Source organism: Ovis aries, chromosome 2 (genome assembly GCF_016772045.2).
Source record: "Ovis aries strain OAR_USU_Benz2616 breed Rambouillet chromosome 2, ARS-UI_Ramb_v3.0, whole genome shotgun sequence".
Classification (NCBI taxonomy): domain Eukaryota; kingdom Metazoa; phylum Chordata; class Mammalia; order Artiodactyla; family Bovidae; genus Ovis; species Ovis aries.
Genome location: NC_056055.1, coordinates 2250225 through 2268100, shown reverse-complemented (window position 1 = coordinate 2268100; position 17876 = coordinate 2250225). Strand labels below are relative to the sequence as shown.

General features: G+C 57.4%; 1 protein-coding gene across 13 annotated transcripts in view; it reads left to right on the top strand.

Annotated features, from left to right (window-relative positions):
- The window catches only part of GSN (gelsolin), a 61870-nt gene that overhangs the window by 15802 nt on the left and 28192 nt on the right, over nt 1–17876 (top strand). For 4 of the 13 annotated variants that reach the window (XM_042242481.2, XM_027963876.3, XM_042242467.2 and 1 more), the window contains 1 exon segment: nt 17250–17454. In XM_042242481.2, coding sequence (XP_042098415.1) covers nt 17259–17454 — 196 coding nt within the window. In that variant the 5' untranslated portion in view covers nt 17250–17258. 13 annotated transcript variants of the gene reach the window in all.

The following is a 17876-nucleotide window of genomic DNA, read 5'->3' as shown; positions in this document are numbered from 1 at the left end:
TTCACCCATTCACATGTGCATGAGCGTGTGCCTTCACGGGACAGATATTTATTTAGGCCCTGGACTGGGGGTCGGAGAATCAGCAAAGAATGAGGTTTTCCTAGCCCTCGTGGGTCTTACCGTCTTGGGTCTTATATAAGTTATTATTATTGTTGTTTAGTTGCTAAGTTGTGTCCAACTCTTTGCTACCAAGGCCTGTAGCCTGCCAGGCTCCTCTGTCCATGGAATTCTTCAGGCCAGAATACTGGAGTGGATATCCATTCCCTTCTCCAGGGGATCTTCCCACACCAGGGATTGAACCCAGGTCTCCTGCATAGGCCAGCAGATTCTTTATGCTGAGCCACAAACTCCTCCCTTCTTCAGCTGCGAAGGAGGGGCCAGCGTTAGGAGAGCAGAGGGGACTGCGAGGGTGTGACGGGCTCTTGTCTGGACAGATGAAGGAGGCCTCCCCGAGAACGCTCAGACCGAAGATGGAAGGGACAGTGTGAGCGGGGGACAGTGTGAGGGAGAGGAAGGAGCTGGGAGAAAGAGCACGGCGCAGGGAGAGGGGCCTGGAGACCAGGCGGCGCCTCCTGGGGGCCTTGGTTAGGGTTTGGAGTTTTATCTAGACCCCTGGGGAGGCACTGGAGGTTTTGAAGTAGGGGAGAGTTTTGCCCCAATTTCAGGATTGGAACCCTTGAAAGAGACAGTCGCCAAGTCCCACCCTGATGAGCCCCGAGGCTGTAATTTTTGGCTCTTCCACACTGTGGCGTCCTGACGCTGTGCCTCAGGACGAGGCTTGGTGTCGGGCAGTCCTGGAGATGTGTCCTTTCCAGCATTCTCTGGGCTCCTTGTGGGTTTTCATTGTCGAGCTTCTGCCCTGGAGAGTGGAGGTGAATCAAACCTGGGGGCCCTGGGAGATCCAGACTTGTGCTGGCTGTTGCCTGAGGCCCCGGGAGCCTCAGAGGGCTTCCCCCGAGTCTAGCGCTCTGCTGAGGGGTTGGCAAGGGAGGCAAGTCCAGGCAAGGGAGGTGCGCCTGCAAAAGCTCAGCCCCCTGGGGGGTGCCTCTGTGTTTGGGAGCTAGTGGGCAGAGTGGCTAAAGAGGCTTTGAGTGCAGGGTCCTGACCCTCTGGATGCCAGGAGCCACGGCAGGTCTTGAGTTGAGGAGCTGCTTGAGTAGTGAGACGTGAGAACAATCCGTTGGTGGGATGCAGAGGGGGTTGGAGAGAATGAGTGTCACTGAGCGTGGCCTCTTCCCTGCCACCCACCTACACGCGCAGTAAATGGCTCTGGGCCCATCTCTCTCCTGCCCCCGTCAGTTCACTCCCCTGGTCTCTCTCCTGCCCCCCGTGGGTTCACTCCCCTGGTCTCTCTCCTGCCCCGTTGGTTCGCTCCCCTGGTCTCTCTCCTGCCCCCCGTGGGTTCGCTCCCCTGGTCTCTCTCCTGCCCCGTTGGTTCGCTCCCCTGGTCTCTCTCCTGCCCCGTTGGTTCGCTCCCCTGGTCTCTCTCCTGCCCCCGTGGGTTCGCTCCCCTGGTCTCTCTCCTGCCCCCGTGGGTTCACTCCCCTGGTCTCTCTCCTGTCCCTGCTGGTTCACTCCCCTGGTCTCTCTCCTGCCCCCGTGGGTTCGCTCCCCTGGTCTCTCTCCTGTCCCTGCCGGTTCGCTCCCCTGGTCTCTCTCCTGCCCCCCGTGGGTTCACTCCCCTGGTCTCTCTCCTGTCCCTGCCAGTTCACTCCCCTGGTCTCTCTCCTGTCCCTGCCGGTTCGTCCCCCCCGTTGACCAGCCCTCCTCGGTTGTTTCACTGGGGTTTGGTTACAGCCTGAACTCCAGAGGCCAACAGGTCCGAGCATCACTCTCGCTCTGACTTGCTCTGTGCCCCTTGACATGTCCTTTAACTCCTCTCAGCCTCAGTTTCCTCATCTGTGAAATGGGAATGACAGTCGGGTTGTTGACGATTAATAACGGGGACATAAAGTCCTAAGTATATGCCTGGTACCTAGTGATGGCTTGGTTATCTTTCCTTCCCTGTTGGTAGGTAATGGCCAAGTCCAGGTCATCATCCATCCCTCTGTGACCATAAATCTATAATTTGAACTGGAAACAAGGTGTCCCCAGAAGCCCTGACAGAGGCCTCTAGTGGGACACCACGTGGTTTGGAAATGCCTTTACGTTTCCCCACTGGGGGCTGGACCAGGGCGCGGCTCTGGGGGCCAGGGCACGGCTCGGAGGGCTGGACCAGGTCTTGGCTGGTCCAGCACTCAGCTCAACGCTGGCCTGTCCTGGTTCTCTTAAATACTAAACAAACACACAAAAAAATTAATTAATTAAAAATAGTCATGAACTTTGGGCATCAACCTACCAGCACCTTCATCTTATGATTGAGGAATCTGGGGCCCAGAGAGGGACAGTGACCCTTCCAAGGTCACCCAGCCTTTCAAGGGCAGGGCCTAGACCTGACTCAACTATTTATTGCAATTCTAATTTTTAAATGCCAGTCACTATTAACTTTAAAAAAATCCCCAAGTCAACTGGGAAAGGGGTAACAGTGGCATGAGCATTTGAAGGTAGGGGTCACCCCGAGGCAATTCGGGGGAGCATCCCGGCTGGAAGGGCCCCAATGATACCATGTTCAACCTCCCAGTTTACATTTGGGGAAACTGAGGCCCAGAGAGGGGTAGTGGCCCTCAGGGTCCCCAGAGAGCAGAAAGCAGAAGAGCAGTCACAAGCCCACTGCCGTCATCTGCTGTGGGTGGGCAGCTCTTCCCCTCAGCCCACCGCCTCATGCTTAAGGGAGTGAGTTAGAACATGCGCAGGGGTCTCCCAAGGAAGTTTGGGGTTTTAATCATGTCAGTGAGAAGGACCATTTCCGGAACTGTGCGTGCCCTAGCGGTGCCTGTGGTTTTGGGCCTGGCACAGCTATTTCAGACCAAGCCACAGGGCCCTATTTATAGGCCGATGCGATTAGGTCGGTGTGGTCAGGAGAGGCTCGCCTGTCCTCTGCCCAGCCCAGCCATGGTGAAGGAAGAGGCCCTCGGGGGCGACTCTGACCCGTGGGTGAGTAGCCGGGGGTCTAGGGTTGTCCCCAAAGCCTGCTTGAAAGAAGGACTCCAGCGGTCCCCGTGCTGACTCCCCATTCAGCCGCTGGCCAGGCCCCGTGGAGAGATGAAACCGGCTCCAAGCCTGTTCTCTCTGGGCTGAATAGGTCCTCCCCGGCCTCCAAGCAGGCCAGGACCCCTGGCAGGCAGGCCGCTCCAGTGTTTGCTCACAGACTGCACCGCAGCCCCGCCTGGCCAGCGTTTGCATCCTGCTGTGGGGCCACACCTCTGAGCCTCGGCCTCTGCTCTTCCCTCCCCCTGCCTGCGGGCTCCCTGCTCCCCAGAGACAACCGCCCACTCTGTTCACCCATCACGGCCCTGCTGCTCCCGTGCTCCTCCCGGCTGGTTCTTCAGGCCTTGGGCGCTTCCTGCCTTGTGTTCCTGCTGCTGAGGAACCCCCAAGCTCACGTGTGCACCCCGCGGGGCCGGGAGGTCCTGAGGCAGAGCCTGATACAGGGAGAAGAGGAGAAAGCCCTGTGTGCTCGGGCCCCTCCTGGGCCGTTCACCTTTCTCGTGTAGATGAGACACTGTCTACGTGCCGTGCTACACAGGAGGTATTTTTAAAAGGTGTGTAGGAGTGAGAGCCAGGCTTTCGAATCAGACGGTCCTGGGTTCCGGACTCTGCTCTGCTCTTCCTAAGTGTGTCACCTCGGGCTGACCCTTTCTGAGCCTCTGTTTCCCCATCTGTTAAATGGGCATGTGCTAGCTTTGGGATGTACTGTCAACAAGACAGAGCTGAGAAGGACTGGCCATGCTGTCTGGCCCATTTTGAGCCTCCTGTGTGCCGCAGTGAGTGCTGCTTACTCGGGGTAGGGGGGCAGGGAAGCGCCCTCTCTAGGGCTCAGTGGGCTTGGGGTCCAGGCGCCCAGCTCCACCCCATGTTCTCCTCCCCTCCCTTGCTTAGCCTCCTGGGCCTATTCTGTTCCCCAGATCTGGGAGGCTTTGTTTGGGGATTGTTTTGCCTAAGAAGTTTCCTCTGTGGTGCCACTGGATGACTCAGAGGCCTGAGTCACCAGGAGGCTGGGGGCCGGGGAGGAATGGAGTGGGTGGAGGAGGGAAGAAGAGAAGGAACCAGGAAGGGGCCTCCATTCCTGCCCAGCCCTCCCCCCCCCCCCACCCCACAGCTCGATGGGCCAGAGCTGGCAGCTCCCCGGCACTGCCTGGCCTCAGTTTCCCCCAGAGTGAGAGGTGCTGGGCGTTGAGTGGTTCCCAGTGTGGGCCGAGCCTCAGAATCCCAGGTTCCCGGGCCCCACCCGGAGCCGTAGACTCCGAGGCTGGGCGTGGGGCCTGGGAATCCGAGTTCTCAGGAGCTCCCCGGGTGATTCGGCGGCGCACCTGCTCTGCGGAGGTGTCTGGGAACCAGGGAGCCCAAGGCTGCTTGCCTATGGGCCTCAGAGGGGCTGCTCAGCACTGCTTGGCCGTCTCCACTCAGGGAGAGAGCGCTTTTCTTGCTGAATGTCTTGGCAGGATGGTGCCTGGAAAGCACATGGGCTTTAAGCAAACAAACCGGCTTTCTGAAGTGCAATTGACATCAGTTGCTGGAGTAAGTAGACAGATAACTTACCTACATGTAACCCACCAGTTTGAATTACTTCAGTGATTTTTAGTAAACTTTCAGACTTATGCCAAAGTCATCACGAGACACCCAGTTCAAGCACATTTTCATTACCCCTCATCTCCCCTAAAAGGAGCCCGTGCCTGCTGGCTGGCATGCTGCACACCCACCCCCTAATCCCTCAGTGCTCTCCTTTCCGTCTCTTGGGATGCACGGACCTGCGTGCCACTCCCAGCTTCACCCTTTTCTGGCTGTGTGACCTCCTGCAGTTGTCGCCCCTCTCTGAGCCTTTGATTTTTCCCCCTGTTAGAGGGGGAGGTATAGCCTCCTTGTAGCTGTCGTTTGAATTTCACTAATGTGATAGAGTGTCTGATGTGTGGTAGGTGCTGGGGTCATGGGAGCCTGGCAGGTAGCACACACGATGTGGTACAGACACCCGGCACAGCTGTCACAATACAGCAGACACCCGGTAGGCAGGCTCGCTGTGTCTCAGACTCGGGCCTCAGCCCCACAATTGCTGTGTCTCCTTCCGTCCCCACAGCACTTAGTGGGTGAGTGTTAATATCATTTCCGTTTCATAGCCAGGGAAACTGAGGCACTGAGAAGGGGCGTGGCTTGTCGTGGTCGTGGAGCTAACGGGCGGCAGGGCTGGGAACCTGTCCTCCTGGACCTTCACACGTGGGGGTCACGCAGCAAGGGACACATTTCGTGGAGCCAGGACAGGGTTACGGCGCACAGCTCTCCTGGGGCCGGGGCTCGGGATGGTGGTTGTGATGTTGAAAATGGCGTAGATAGACGGTACAGGTCTTTCTTGACTCACTATGGGGTTACATCCCAATAAGCTGAAAAAGTCTCAAGTTTATCAATGCATCCATACACTTTCCAATCATACACTTTTCCTATCTTACCTTCATACATCATAGCTTAGCCTGGCCTACCTTACAAGTGTTCAGAACACTTACACTAGTCTACAGTTGGGCAAAATCTAACACGAAGACTCTTTTTAAATGCTGTCCCAGGCAATTTATTTCATGCTGTACTGTCCATGAACAATAGAATGGTTGTCTGGGTGCAGAATGGTTGTAAGCCTGCCGGTTGTTGTCCTTGGGATCCTGTGGCCGACTGGGAAAGATCGCTGGCCCAGGAAAGATCAACACTCCAAGTACAGTTTCTACTGAACGTGTATTGCTTTTGCACCATCCTAAAGTCAGGAAATCGTGAAGTTGGACCTTTGCAAGTCGGGGACCAACTGTGCAGAGACCCTCATACGGCAGACGTGGCATGATGCGGGGGGCATGATCCAAGGTGTGAGTGACGTGGGACAGGCAGGAGGACCGTGCCCCCCGGATGCACAGGCAGGACACGTGTGAGGGGCGCAGGCCAGGTATGTGATGCCAGGACAAGGTCCCCAGGGTGGGTGTGGGGTTTGATGCTTGGCAGTAAGACACAGAGGGTCCCTTTCTCAGGTCAGCGCCCGGGGCCCCAGCATGCAGTGGCTGGAGCCGGTTTTCTCCTCTCACAAAGGCCTGTCTGTTGTTTTTATTTTTCCCTCCTCTTCTGCCAAAGAGTGGGAGTGTCCCAGAGGAGCGGGGCCCAGGGCAAGTACCCTCCCCGCCCCCCATCCCACCAGCTCAGACCGCAGTCAAGGCTTGGGGCCAAGTCCTTGGCGCTGGCAGAGCCTGCCAGCCCCCCAGGTCCCTGCTGCCAGAGGCAGCTGGGAGGCCCTGGTGGCTGGGCCAGCGCAGAGTAATTTTCCTCTAAGCCTCCCCCGCTCCTGTCCCCCTCCCTGGCTGCAGCTGCTGGCTGTGAGCCTCTGCTTCAGGGCTTAGGGGAGAGGGAGCCCCGCCCCTACGGAGGTGGAGGAGCCGATCCAGCCCTGCCAGCTGCTGTCATGTCAAAGTGCAGGGAGGAGGCTGCAGCTCACAGGCTTGCATTTCTGGAGCCCTCCCGGCATCTGTCGCTCACTCCCTTACCTCGTCTCAAGCTCCCCAAGAGCCCGATGAGTAGACTGAGGCTCAGAGAGCCAAAGAGCCGGCGAGGTCTCACAGTCAGAAGCAGAGCCCAGGCTAGACCCCTGCTCCCCTGGCGGCAGGACGAAGAGAGGCAGGAGGTGTCGCAGAGGGTGTCGGGGGTAGCGTTGGGGGACTAGGGGATGAGGCTGTAAGAGCGTGTGGACACCGGATCCCAGAGGGCCTTAGGAGCCAAGCTTAGGAGTCCTGACTTCATTCAGTTTGCGCTGGGGGCTGCGGAAAGGTTTTGAGTCGGGAATGACGTGATCTCTGTGGATAATGGAGAGTTGATGCACCGAGGAAGCTGGCGCAGTGGTTCCACAGGGGAGATGGGGACCCTAAACCAGGACAGGGTCTGGGAGGCCGACGGGGAAATGAGTGTGAAGGGGGAGCGCGCGGGGTTAAGCATCCCTGCTCTGGCCTCAGCCCTTTCCTATCTCCTCGGGGGATGATTCTGGAGTGTCCCAGAGGGTTCTGGAAGCTCTCAGGAGGGGGTACCTATAAGATGAGGTGGGTGATTGGGCATATACCCGGATGGAGGTGAGGCCGGAAGCAGCGCTGGGGAGAGGAGGCCACACCCATTCTGGCTGAGGCCACGCCCATTCTGGCTAAGGCCACGCCCATTCACGGGGAGGCCACGCCCATTCCGGAAATCTGTCACGTGCCAGGCCCTGTGCTCTGACTGGATTTCATTAATTCTTCCAGCTGGTGATGCTTACTCTCTGAGCTGGGAAAGGAACACAAGCATGCCAGTCTTATACCTCTGTTTATATTTGAGAGGGGAAAGGATGTTTTTTAAAAGCCTTATTAAAATGAAAGGGATTAGCAAAGATAAAATATATCTTTGAATCTCTGGTAGTTCTATTGTAGTTCAGCTTTTGAGATAAATTGCAAAGGATTTCTAACCCCGCTATAGCACTTGGAGTTTTTCTGTAACTGATTTCACCGATATCAAGTTCTGGTAGGCCTGGGGCATAATCTGGCTATTCTGTAGCCAAGGACCCAGGCTCAGAAAAGTTGAGTCACTTTGCCCAGGGCCACCTAAGTACTAAGAGACAGGGCTGCGGTTGAGCCCTTGTCCCTTGGGGTGGGGGCAGACCAGAGGAGGGGGAGGGCATCCTGAAGAGATTTGTGGATGTGGTGGGAGGCAAAGTGGGCTCTTGGAGTGCTGGCTGGAGACCCTCTCCTGAGATGAGTCCCTGCCCCTGGCACCAGCTGCGCCTCCAGGTCTCCAGGCCTCGCCCGGGACCCTCCGGCCCTCCATCGCATTGGGGGCAAGGATGCAGCGATGGGTTCGGGAGGCCGGTGGGCGGATTTGCAGGGCCTAGACACATACTGGGGGTGGTTGTGGTTATTGAGCACCTGCTGCGTACCAGGAGCTCCTTCAGTTTTCCCAGACGACCCCCAGGGTAGGACTCATCATCCCATTTTATAGAGGAGGAAATTGAAACGCTCAGAAGGGCCATTTGCCCAAGTGCCCCCTGAGGTAGGGATTCCGGCTCCGCCCATGCTCAGCGTGGACATTATCTTGTTTTCCCCTGGATGGAAGTTTGCACAGCCCTCACCCTGCTGGTCGTTCTTGGTACCCTGAGCTGGCCGAGGCTCCCCTCGCTGTTCTGGGTTCTGTACTGTCTCCTCTGTCCCCTTTATGATTCTCAGAAGTTCTGCCTGCAGGGTGCAAACTGGTGCCTGGAGGGTGGGCTCCCGCTGTTGCTGGCTGTGAGGGGCTCTGAGACAGAGAAAGGCTCCATTTGGAGCTTGCAGCAGGAGGGACCTGTCACTGTTCTCTGAGGTCCTGACACCGTGGTTCCCATCGTGGTGATTATGGGATGAACTTGATCCCCAGATAGATTGGGGGAGGCGGCGCGGCGGTGGGGTAGGGAACCTTGCTTGACCAGAGGCGCAAGCATATTTGCCTCTTGCAGTTCCTTTCAGAATCTGATTAAAGTTCCAGGGCTCGAAGGGTCTTTAGGGATGGGCTGGTTTGCTCATCGCTGTATCTCCTTGGCTGGTCACCACTGGGCCGCTCCGTATCTCTCTGGAAGAAGGGGGAGGATACTGGCATTTTTGAACCTCTGTCTTATGTCAGGCATGATTCTGGAAACTTCCACATGTATGGTCCCGTTCGACCCTCAATAAAATTCATTTTGTTTATTTATTTGGCCGTGCCAGGTCTTAGTTGCAGCCTGTGGGATCTAGTTCCCCAACCAGAGACTGAACCTGGGCCCCCGCACTGGGAGCTGCGTCTTACCCACTAGACCACCAGGGAAATCCCTCCGCTCACCTTTTAAAAAGACATTTTAACCCTGATTTTATACATAAGGAACTTGAGGGTCAGAGAGATGTTAACAGAGGCTTCCCAAGCCCCCAGCAAACAACCACCACAGTTTCCTTAATACGTGCGCACTGTGCTAAGCCCCAAACGTCTTTTACTTTATAATGCTCTCTCAGCGACCCTGGCAAGAAGCTAGTCTAATCCCATTTTACAGATGAGGAAATTGGGGCTCAGAGAGCCGAAGCCACACAGCTGGAAGTGGTAGGCCAGGGATTTAGACCCAGATTTTCCTGGTGGGAGCTCTTTCCACAGTCACACAGACTGTTTTTCTTCCTGCTGGGAAGCCCTGCCCTTCTGCAGCAGGGCGCTGCCCCCTGCGGCTGTTGCTGCTTCTGGCTCTGGTTGGGGCCCCATAGGCCCTGCTGCCCCAGGAGGTTGGCAGGTGAGGCTGTGTCCCCCATCCTGTCCTGGTCCTGCTTCACGGTGCCTGGAGTGGGGCCTCCTTGTCCTGCCGACGACGTGCGATTGTGCCTGGACGTCCCTGTCGGTGGGCTGGGGTCCTAGGGCAGCTAGGGGACAGTGGTTCGCAGCCTCCCAGGGCCGCTGCCTCCCCCGAGGAGGGGAGACCGACTTCAAAGGGGACCTGGCAGGCAGGCACTGGCTCACACCCATGGCCGGATCTGGCTGCTCCCGGGGCACGGGGTCAGGAAGCGGCAGGGCTAGCCCTTTCTGAACGTCCTGTCCTGGCTCTGGGCACTAGGTGGGGTAGCCTCCGCAAGCTGGGAAAAAGCCAGTGGCTTCAAGCCCTGGGAGAGGCAGCCTCTTGGAGGTGGCTTCAGCCAAGCCTCCCTGGCCGTCTTCCCAACAGCTGTCCAAGCCTGGGATGGACGGAGCCAGGGCAGAGGTCCAGCTGGCCCTTCCCGGGGGCCTTGCCGTGTTGTGGGCTCAGGCCTCGGCTCTGGCCTGGGGACGGAGACCTCTGTCCTGCCTGGTGCTCGCTAGGTGACTCTGAGAAGTTATACTCTTGCTCTTGGGGTCATGGTCTGCAAAGAGAGGATGGACTATTGAGTGTTGCTACAAATAAGCCCTACTCTGTGCTTCTTGCCCCAGAGCTCCCAACCACCCTGCAGCTGGGCAGCACTGTCCCTTTCTACAAGTGAGTGCCCGGCACTCAGAGAGGGAGAGCAACTTGCTCTGGGTCACACAGCCTGGGCCTGAGCTCAAGAATCTCACTGTGAAATCTGTAGCCTTTCTCCGGCACCACTAACTGCTCACGCATGGTGTGTACACGCTGAGAGGCCTCTGTGCAGAGAAGCCAGCTCACACACGGGGCACTGACTCGGAGCTCCATCCGTGTTGTGTGTCAGGCCTTGGCCCTCCTCACTGCCCTGTGAGCTCCCCGTTTTACAGATACAGAAACTGAGGCCCTGACCACAGGCGCTGAGTCTCCCAGATTCTAAAACACGTGTTCTTTCAGGTCCCCAGGGCTCCCCATGCTGAGGCCCTGTCCAGTTTTACCAGGTTTCATAACCGGCTTCTCTGTTTACTGACCGTTGTCCTATTTAACAAAACCCCGGCCAGCAGGGCGGGTGTTCCCAGGAGGACCCAGAACCCAGCCGTGAGCCAGAAAGCAAACAAGCTCCGAGAAAGAGGGCTGCTCGTGAGTGGCCGGCTGCCTGGGAATCAAGAACAACAGTGTTTGGTGCGAAGAGACGAGAGCAGGGTGGTGTCTTCCAGAAGTGGCCAAGGGCTTTTGTACACTGCGGCCGGGGGCGGAGGGTGAGGCTGCCTCCTCCCGGCGCGGGTAGCTGCCTTGGGAGGCCCACGGAGACACGGAGGCTAGCCTGAGGTCTCCACAGGAGCAGGGCCACAGCTGGTGGTGGGCGGTGGCGGTCCTGCGTTGAACTGCAGGGGAGGGATATGGTTGGATGCTGAAAACTGCCTACTGTGTGGAGCGCTAGGCAGGAGCCAGAAACGCCTGAGATCAGAGGGTGAGGGGTCTCCTGCGGTTCAGAGGAGGGTAGGGGCTAGGGTGTGCGTGCTCTCGGAGCGACTGGTGGCCAAGCAGGCTGCTCCCAGCACAGGGGGCTTGCCTGGCCTGCGTGCCCTGTACACCCTGGGAGTGGCACAGAGTGTAGGCGCCGCGGTTTGCCCTCCGCCCAGAGGCTGCAGCCTGGGGACCTTCCTAGTCATGCCTCTGTCCTGGGTGCTCTCCCAGGTGCAGGGCTGGAGGGCTTTCCTGGGCTGCCCTCTTCAACCGGGGAGGCGTGGCAGGGACGCCACCCCAGAGAGTCCGGGCTGCCAGGCTTGGCTTGGGCTCGCCTGGGGTCAGCAGCTGCACCCCTTCACCTGCAATAGGAGCTGCTGTTCCCTTGCTGCCCAGGCGGGATGGTGCTCGGGGCCCTGCCTGAGCCCCAGATAGAGTCTGGGCACTGGAGCCAGCCAGACTTGGGCTTGAATCCCAGGAGTGCCTCTTTCCAGCTGAAGGACCCTGAGCAAGTGCCTGGAACTCCCTGAATCTCCGTCTCCTGGTTGCTGTGAAGAGACTCAGGGTCAGAGCCCACCTCCTTTCCTCGCTGTCTCCTCCCAGAGATATGCAGACCCAGAGGTGCGGTGGCATGCAGCGACTAGTGATGCTCTGCCCCCCTTATGTAGGTCAGGGGCTCTGCACTGTCTGCTTCAGAAGGACCTGTAGAGGTGCCCTGGACAAGTGTTCCCATTTTACAGGTGGGAACTTCGAGGCTCAGAGACCTGTAGGTTCCTGATGTGGTCGCAGAGCCAGGATCTGGGGAATCCTGAGGCTGAGAATGAGAGTTCTCGGAGTCAGAGCTGCAGGGCCTGGCCGTTCTTTTCCGTATGGAGACCAGAAGAGCAGATGAGGATGGTGATTTGCCCAAAGTCACCCGGGAAGTCAGCAGCAGAGGGAAGCCTGGCACGGGGTGGGGAGCTCCTCCTTCCTACTTCGAGGTTTTTCTTTTGCACTTGAGCTCTCCCCGCTCTTCTGAACCTGTACATCCTCTTCTGGGCAGGGAGCCCAGGGGCCTGTGGCCCCATCACAGTCTCTGCACATCACTGCCCTGCAGTGAGAGTTTCCAGGCCGTGGATGCCCTGAGGGCAGGGGCCAGGGCCTGTTCTGCGGGTCTCCAGTGCCAGGGACCCAGGCTCCAGAGCTATGTGACAGGCACAGCTGCAGGGGCCTTTGTGATAATTAACCTGGGGTCAGTGACCCTGGGCTGGTGGGCCGTGACCCCTGGGACCAAGCAGAAGGGACTGCTCGGCTGGGCTGGATTCGGCTTAGGTTCACTTGGGGTGGGGGTGGGGGTGACTGGGGATGATAAGGAAATTTCCTCTTCCTGCTGGCTTGAATTTTCCAAATTGTCTAATGAGCAGATATTACTATATCTATTTTTAAGGTATTATTCCTAGATCAGTCTTTAATTAAAAAAAAAAAAGTAAACTACATCAGAGAAACACTTGTAAATAGTTTCAAACCCTATAGCACATTGAAAAATTTTTCACACAAGTGTACTGAGGTGTAATATAGAAACCATTAACAATTCACCCATTGTAAGCGGACAGTGTTATGCCTTTTAGTACCTTTTTCGGTTGGGTAATCATCACTGTAATCCAGCGCTGGAATGTTTTCATCACCCTAAAGTGTTCGCTCGTGCCAGCTGCGGTGATGTGGGTGCCTAACCCCGAATTCTTCATCTCTTTCAAACAAACTGACTTGACAGTTTGGTGTTTACTCTCTTGATTTTCTTAAGGAGAAAGTGTATGCAAAATCAGACACCTGTGTAAAGCAGAAGCGAGGCGCTAGCGTAGAGCCGCTACACACGCTGCTGTCTTGCACAGTGAGGTCACGCCGTGCTGGTTGGCTGCCTACTGTATGCTGGTTGGCTGCCTACTGTGTGCCGGGCTCGGCCTGCGCTGGCTCGTGGAGCGGCCCATTGCCTGGCGGCTCCGTGACTTAAGCAGGACCTTTGGGTCCTCTCCAGGTTTCCTCCGGCGACGCTCCAGTGGACACCCTTGCACGTGTATTTCCGTGCTCCTCTGTAAGTCACCCTGCAGGAAACGGCCCTGTTGTCACATTGCGTGTTTTGAATCTGTGTAGATGTCAGTTGCTCTGCGGAGAGGGGAAACTGGGTTATGCTTCCGTCAGGCGCATGTGGGAACAGTGGGGTTTTATCATCCTCCAGATGCCTAGGGAGAGGGAAGAGCTCTCTGAATTTAGGCCAGAGGTGTCCACTGGAGGCTCTGCAGGCCCAGGACCAGACATACAGCCTTGAGAAGCCAGGGGCCTCTTGTGGGTCCCCACAGACACTAAGATAGAATTCAGACTCTTCAGGGATTTCCCTGGTGGGCCAGTGGTTTAGAAAGCCACCTGCCAGTGCAGGGGAGACAGGTTGGATCCCTGGTCTGGGAAGATGCCACATGCCGCAGGGCAGCGGAGCCGCTGCGCCACGACCCTTGAGCCCGTGCTGTAGCGCCCATGCTCTGCAGGAAGAGAAGCCGCTGCAAGGAGAAGCCCGCACGTTGCAATGAAGAGTAGCTCCTGTTTGCTGCAACCAGAGAAAGCCCGCTCGCAGTAATGGAGACCCAGCGCAGCCAAAAATAAGTAAATAAGCAAAACAAAAAACAGGCTCTCTGAGAAACTCTTCACCTATACCCATACGTCTTAAAAAGTATTCAGACTCTTGAGCGTGGTACACGGGCCCTTGTGACCTCTGCTGCCCTCTCGAGCCTCGTCTCTTCCTGGCCCGGTGTTTCAGACAGGATCCCTATCAGTCACTGCAGTGGCCTGCGTTTGCTTGCCCTTTGCCCTTGCTGTTCCCTCCCCTGGAATGCCTCTCTTCTCCATCTCCCTCCTCCCTGTCCTTCAAGGCCCAGGTCACAAGTCCCTTTGTTCGTGAAGCCTTCTTATAATCCCTGCAGTCCGATTTATCTCCTCTGTGTGTGTCCCTTTAGCCCTTTATCTGACCCACAGTCCCCCTTAAACGGGAGGAAGTTGTGTGTGATGGAGGGCAAACTTCAGCCTGATTAGACAGAAGCTGGGCTCCAGGAGGAGCTGGGACGGATGATTGGAGCTTGCAGGGAAGGAGGACAGGAACTCCCATTTACTCACTGGCAGACCAGGCCATTTTCACACACACAGATGGATTGGATTCTCAGCAACTACTTTATACCCATTTACTAGATGAGGAGACTGAGGCAGAGAGGAAGAAAGTAGCTTACCGTGGAGCTGGGCGTCAAGCCCAGGTCTCCAGCTCCTTTGTTCTCTTCCCCGTCGTTGCATTTCCGTTACTGAGAAAGGAGATGTGGAATGCAAAGGGAACTAGGAAACAGAAAAATTAAGTCCAGCAGAGTAGTGGGAGGGTGGAAAGAGGGGTTGTTGAGGGTGGGAAGCAGGCCTGGATGAGTCTGAAAAGCACTTATAACCCAATGACTGTAAGTCTCCAGAAGGAGAGTAAGGGATGGGAAGGGAGCCTGGGCGAAGGGGAGGAGGCTCGAATCCTTGTCTTCCCTAAAGAGAACCATAGAGGAGATCTAAAACTGAAAAAGCAAGAGCAAAATCAAAACAAACAACCCCCCACCCCACCCCCAAACCCCAAACAACAAAGGCTGGTTACCTATGGCATGAAGGCAGACCTCGAAACTGTCAGCTCAAGGAGGAAGCTAGAGGTGGGTTGGTTGCCTGGAGGTACAAGCAAGTGGGGTTGAGAGGTGAAGCTATAAATGAAGTGACTGAATTTAAGGTTTGATTAAAAACAAACTTTTAGCAAAGACCTTTTAGACTTCCCTGGTGGTCCAGTGGTTAAGAATCCACCTGCCGAGGCAGGGGACGTGGTCAGGGAAGACACCATGTGCCTTGGGGCAGCGAAGCCCGTGGGCCACAGCTGCTGCGGGAAGAGAAGGCGCCGCAGAGAGAAGCCTGTGTCCCCCTGCTTGCTGCAACCGCAGAAAGCCCTGGTGCATCGAGCTGCAACCAAGAGCAGCCCCAAAACATTTGTTTTAAATAAAAAGTAACTTTTTAATGCGGAAGGAAAGAAGGGTGGTTTTAAGTAAAATAGAGCCTGCAGTCCCAGAAGTGGAGAGATAGCTCGCCCCTCTCTGTTCGGCTTGCTCAAGGGCCACTGAAGGTCAGCCCCCTGACCCGTGTCCTTAGCTGGTGACAGCCACATGCTGCCTAAGCGGCCATCCACCCGGACCACTTGGGGGCCGGCTTGACTTTCATTTCCTAGTTGTGTGCACGTTGCTTGACGGTCTCAGCTCAGTTCCCACCTCTTTAGAATGGGGCTGTGAATAGTACCCAGTTCATAAAGGATGTTCATGTGATACTGAAAACCTTCAATACCTCTTAGTTAGCTCCTGTGATTTTTTGCTGGAGATGTTGGGGTGGAGAGGGGAGGGGTCCTGTGTGGATCAAACAGGAAACCAAGCGAGGAGGATCCCTGCCGTTCATGCGTGTGTCCATTTAGTGTGCACTGAATTAGCACCTGCTGTATGCCAGGCCTTGTGCCTGGTCTCCACCCCGGAGCTGGAGTGAAGGGGCGGCCGCACCCGTTGGGTCGGTCCCGGTGGGAACCCCGATGTCTCTTAAAAGATCCAGGCCAGATTCCCGCCCCTCCCCGCCCGCGGGGGCCCAGTCCGGCCCTCCGCCCTCCCAAACGGGGCGGTCTCCGGCTGGGGCGGAGTGGGCCGGGCGGCTACTTAAGGTCGGGGCGAGCCTGGCGGCCCGGCTGCCCCCACCTGCCTCCCGGGTCTTCCGCCGCCGTCGCTGCCATGGCTGCGCATCGCTGCGCGCTGCTGGGCGCGCTGGTCCTGGCGCTGGGCGCGCTGTCGCAGCCGGCCCGGCCGGCCACCCCGGGGCGGGGGGCGGCCCAGGCACGGGCGCCGCAGGGGCGAGTGACCGAGGCGCGGGTGAGTGCCCGGGGGGCCCCCGGAGTAACTCTTTATTGTAAGTTCTTGCAGATACAGCGCTAGGAAAAGGGGAGTAATTCAGGTCTAGAATGGAAAACCTGTTTTGTTGCTTTGTAAGTATCTCTCGCTGCTTCCGGGGCTCCGGTGGAGCGGGTGGGCGCCTCCGCCTGGCTGTTTCCCTCCCAACAGGCTAACCTCACCTTGGCCGGATTTCTTCCCTCTGCGCTGCCTTCTGACTTCTTACCCATCTCTGCCGCCCGATTTCTCCTTCCTTCCGCCTCATTTCTCGCCTTCCCTCTGGGATTTCTCCTTTCATTGCAGAGTCTTCCTTCTCGTCTGATTTCTCACAGGATTCCCCTCTTCCCTGGATTCCCCCCTCTTTCCTGTACCGTCTCACCCTCGCCTGTTTCCCTTCATCACTGTCATTTCTCCTCCCGTCTCTGACGCCCCTCTGCCTTGTCTGGTTTCTCCTGGCTCCAGCTGTTCTTTCATGTTCTCCACTCCGCTGCCTGAGTTCTCCCGTCTGGTTTTTTGACTTCTTCCACCAGATCCGGCCCGAGGTGGCCCGTGCCTGCTGATTGCCCTCGTCTGACTCCCAGCTAACCATCCCTCTCCGCTCCTCCGTTTCCAGCCCCGTGCATGGTCTGACCGCCTGTCCCCCATTCTCCACCACCTCGTCTCCAACAGGCTCCCGCAGACCCCGGCTGCGTCCTTTCCCCTTTTCCAAGAAATGGAATTTGGGGGGGGTGGGGTGGGGTTTTAGGGGCAGGAGGGAGGAGGCCGACAGCTCAGGAGGCCGCTTGGGCTCGGCCATCTAGGCCCTTCTTGGAGATGGGATGGGGCGTGGGGAAAAAGAGCCAAAGCAGGCAGGCCCCTCCCTTCTTGGGGACTCAGTCTCCCGATCTGCAGGGTGGAGCTGGATAATGAACTCTGTGAGGACCCTTATACTTCTCAGGGCCACTGAGGATGCTGGAAGGGTTTAAGCTGAGCCTCTGGCCACCCCCAGATTTACCATCGCCATCTGAGGGGTCTCCCCGTGGTCCCAAAGCTCTTGGAGTCTGGGCCAGTTCCTGTTCTGTCATTTCCTGGCTGGGGGTCCCTGGCTTCACCCCTCTGTGCCTCAGCTGCTGCATCCAGTTGGCACTAAGACAGGAAGGGAGAAGGGAGGGAGAGCCTTCTGTTCCCCCATCACCAGGGAGACAAGAAGGAGCGAGAGATGCTGGCCAGGGCAGGGCTTGGAGCCTAAACTCTGCCCTGTGTGCTCATCTCGTCGAGGGCAGGGTCCTAGGACTCGGTGGGGAGAGTCAGGCTCAAGTGAGGTGCTCTTGGTGCTGGAAACCAGCCTCCCTCGTGCCCCAGGGTCTGTCCCCGCCACAGTCCCTGCCCCTGCTCAGGCTCTGCCCTGTCTCTTGCAGCCGAGCAGCATGGTGGTGGAACACCCCGAGTTCCTCAAGGCAGGGAAGGAGCCTGGCCTGCAGATCTGGCGTGTGGAGAAGTTCGACCTGGTTCCCGTGCCCCCCAACCTTTACGGAGACTTCTTCACAGGCGATGCCTATGTCATCCTGAAGACGGTGCAGCTGAGGAATGGGAACCTGCAGTATGACCTCCACTACTGGCTGGGTGAGATGGCCCCGCCCAGGCCCCGCCCGGCCCCGCCCAGGCCCCGCCCAGCCCCGTCCAGGCCCCGCCCCAGCCCCTCTGCTGTAAAGCACAGACCTTTGAGAACTGGTCCCCAGGAAGCCCCGAAGGGAATTCAGCGATTACTGAGCATCAAGTAAGTGCCAGGCCCTTGGTTACGCGTTCCCAGGACTCCAGAGGCAGCCTCCCCGAGTTCAGACCCCAGCTGTGCCCTTTGGCAAGACATGCAGTGTCTCTGTGAATTGGATGTGATGATTGCTCCGGACTCCCTCCTAGGACTGTTGTGAGGGTTAAACAGGCCACCGTCTATGGACTCAGAGTGGGCGGCGACTTAGAAATCCGGGACCCGCCCTTTCCAGCCAGATTCTAGTTTGCCCTTCCGAGTTGGGAGCCTGAAGTCCTGC